The sequence below is a fragment of the Lupinus angustifolius genome, chromosome LG02 (assembly GCF_001865875.1).
Source record: "Lupinus angustifolius cultivar Tanjil chromosome LG02, LupAngTanjil_v1.0, whole genome shotgun sequence".
NCBI lineage: Eukaryota > Viridiplantae > Streptophyta > Magnoliopsida > Fabales > Fabaceae > Lupinus > Lupinus angustifolius.
Window position 1 is genome coordinate 2160206 of NC_032010.1, and position 1485 is coordinate 2161690.

General features: G+C 35.0%; 1 protein-coding gene across 1 annotated transcript; it reads right to left on the reverse strand.

The window, feature by feature from the left end:
• On the reverse strand, positions 286-1274 carry LOC109332157 (anti-H(O) lectin 1-like). The gene has a single exon (XM_019567021.1). It carries the CDS (start codon positions 1226-1228, stop codon positions 395-397), a length of 834 nt encoding a protein of 277 aa, XP_019422566.1. The 5' UTR covers positions 1229-1274; the 3' UTR covers positions 286-394.

Consider the following 1485-nt stretch of genomic DNA (forward strand, 5'->3'; position numbering starts at 1 on the left):
GTTTCCGCCTTTGTTGACCTTATATGTATGACTAATTATGACTTAACCATTTATATGAATTGTGTTATTCAGGAAATTGTGAATCAGGTTAAGTTATCATTCGATAACGATAAGTTGATTTTCCGCATTTGAGTTACTTAAAGTGATGTCCCGGAAAAGGAAGGTTTTAAAAGGAAACAATTTTATACAACCTCTTCATTTAGAAAAAAAAATTTTACCCATTTTTCCGCAATGTTTTTTAGAAGAATTTTTCGGGGCGTTACAATCATGGCTAGGGAAAGCAAAAGAAAAAAAAAAGTAGCAAACTCATTATTTAAGAGAGTGGACCATTATTTCAGGTCAATTTTATTTAATTTCAAGAAACAAGTAGCATGTAGAAAACAAATACACCATATCATGCAATGAAACGTGCATTATTGTCCAAAGTAATATCGTTTTCCAAAGTCGAAGCAAAAGACCAGTTCAAGACATCATGTGTCTCACGCCATGTAGAAACATCGGTTGCAGTGAAACCAACCCTAACCCACTCCGGTAGGATTGCTTTCAAATCAACAGAAGAAGAGACGATATAACTTGTTTGATCAGAAGGATAAATGAGAGTTGCTGTTAAGGTTTTGGTGGATGCTTCATACCTTATCTCAACATTGGCTACAATGCCACCATACTTAGCATCCCATTGCACAGTTGTTTCTGATGTAACAGAATTAACATCGATTCCAATATGTTGATAAGGTGGATCCCATTGATCTTCGGGTGCACCATGAGTGTCAAACTCAACAGCAACAATTTGATAGGAACTATCATATTGGGTGCCGTTAAAAAGTCCAAAGTATCCCCCATTTCTACCTTGCGGAAAATCAAGTGGTGCAAGAAAGAAAGTGAGACCATCAGAAACAAGGTTTGGATTAGGTGCCTCCATAATAAAGCTGAATGTAGTAACAAAGCTTGCTACCCTTTCCTTCTCCCAAATGTGGATGGGGCTAACATATTCAGCTATGCCAACAGACATCGCAATTGGTTCCCCATTTTCTACCTTGGTGAGACGTAATACTCCTGTTTCTGAAATAGATGCATTACCTTGGATTATTAGATCCTCTTGGTTTTGAACAAACTTTTTAAAGTTAAAAGAAATATCATCGGATGAGTTCACCTTACTCAACAAGATAAAGAAAGTTATGAAGGTGGCAAGAAGGGCTTGAGTTGGTTTGGTGTTTGAACAGGTAAACATGGCTTACTTTGTTGGATAAAACTTAATATGGTGGAATGATGAGGGAAACAATCAATTGCCAAGTATTTATACATGCAAATTCATAATGAATAACCGTGTTTTGCATTTATTTTATTGATAATGGTATCAAGATCATAATGTTTTTTACATGGTCCAAGCAATGATTTCATACAAATTATCCTAACTAATGATTCATTAATATTATAAAATTATTGGATTGATTCTAAACCATGGATGGTTAAATGATTGAGATAATT

Bases quoted from the DNA above. Each gene is read 5' to 3' on its own strand.
- LOC109332157 (XM_019567021.1), bottom strand. From the start codon at position 1,228: ATGTTTACCTGTTCAAACACCAAACCAACTCAAGCCCTTCTTGCCACC.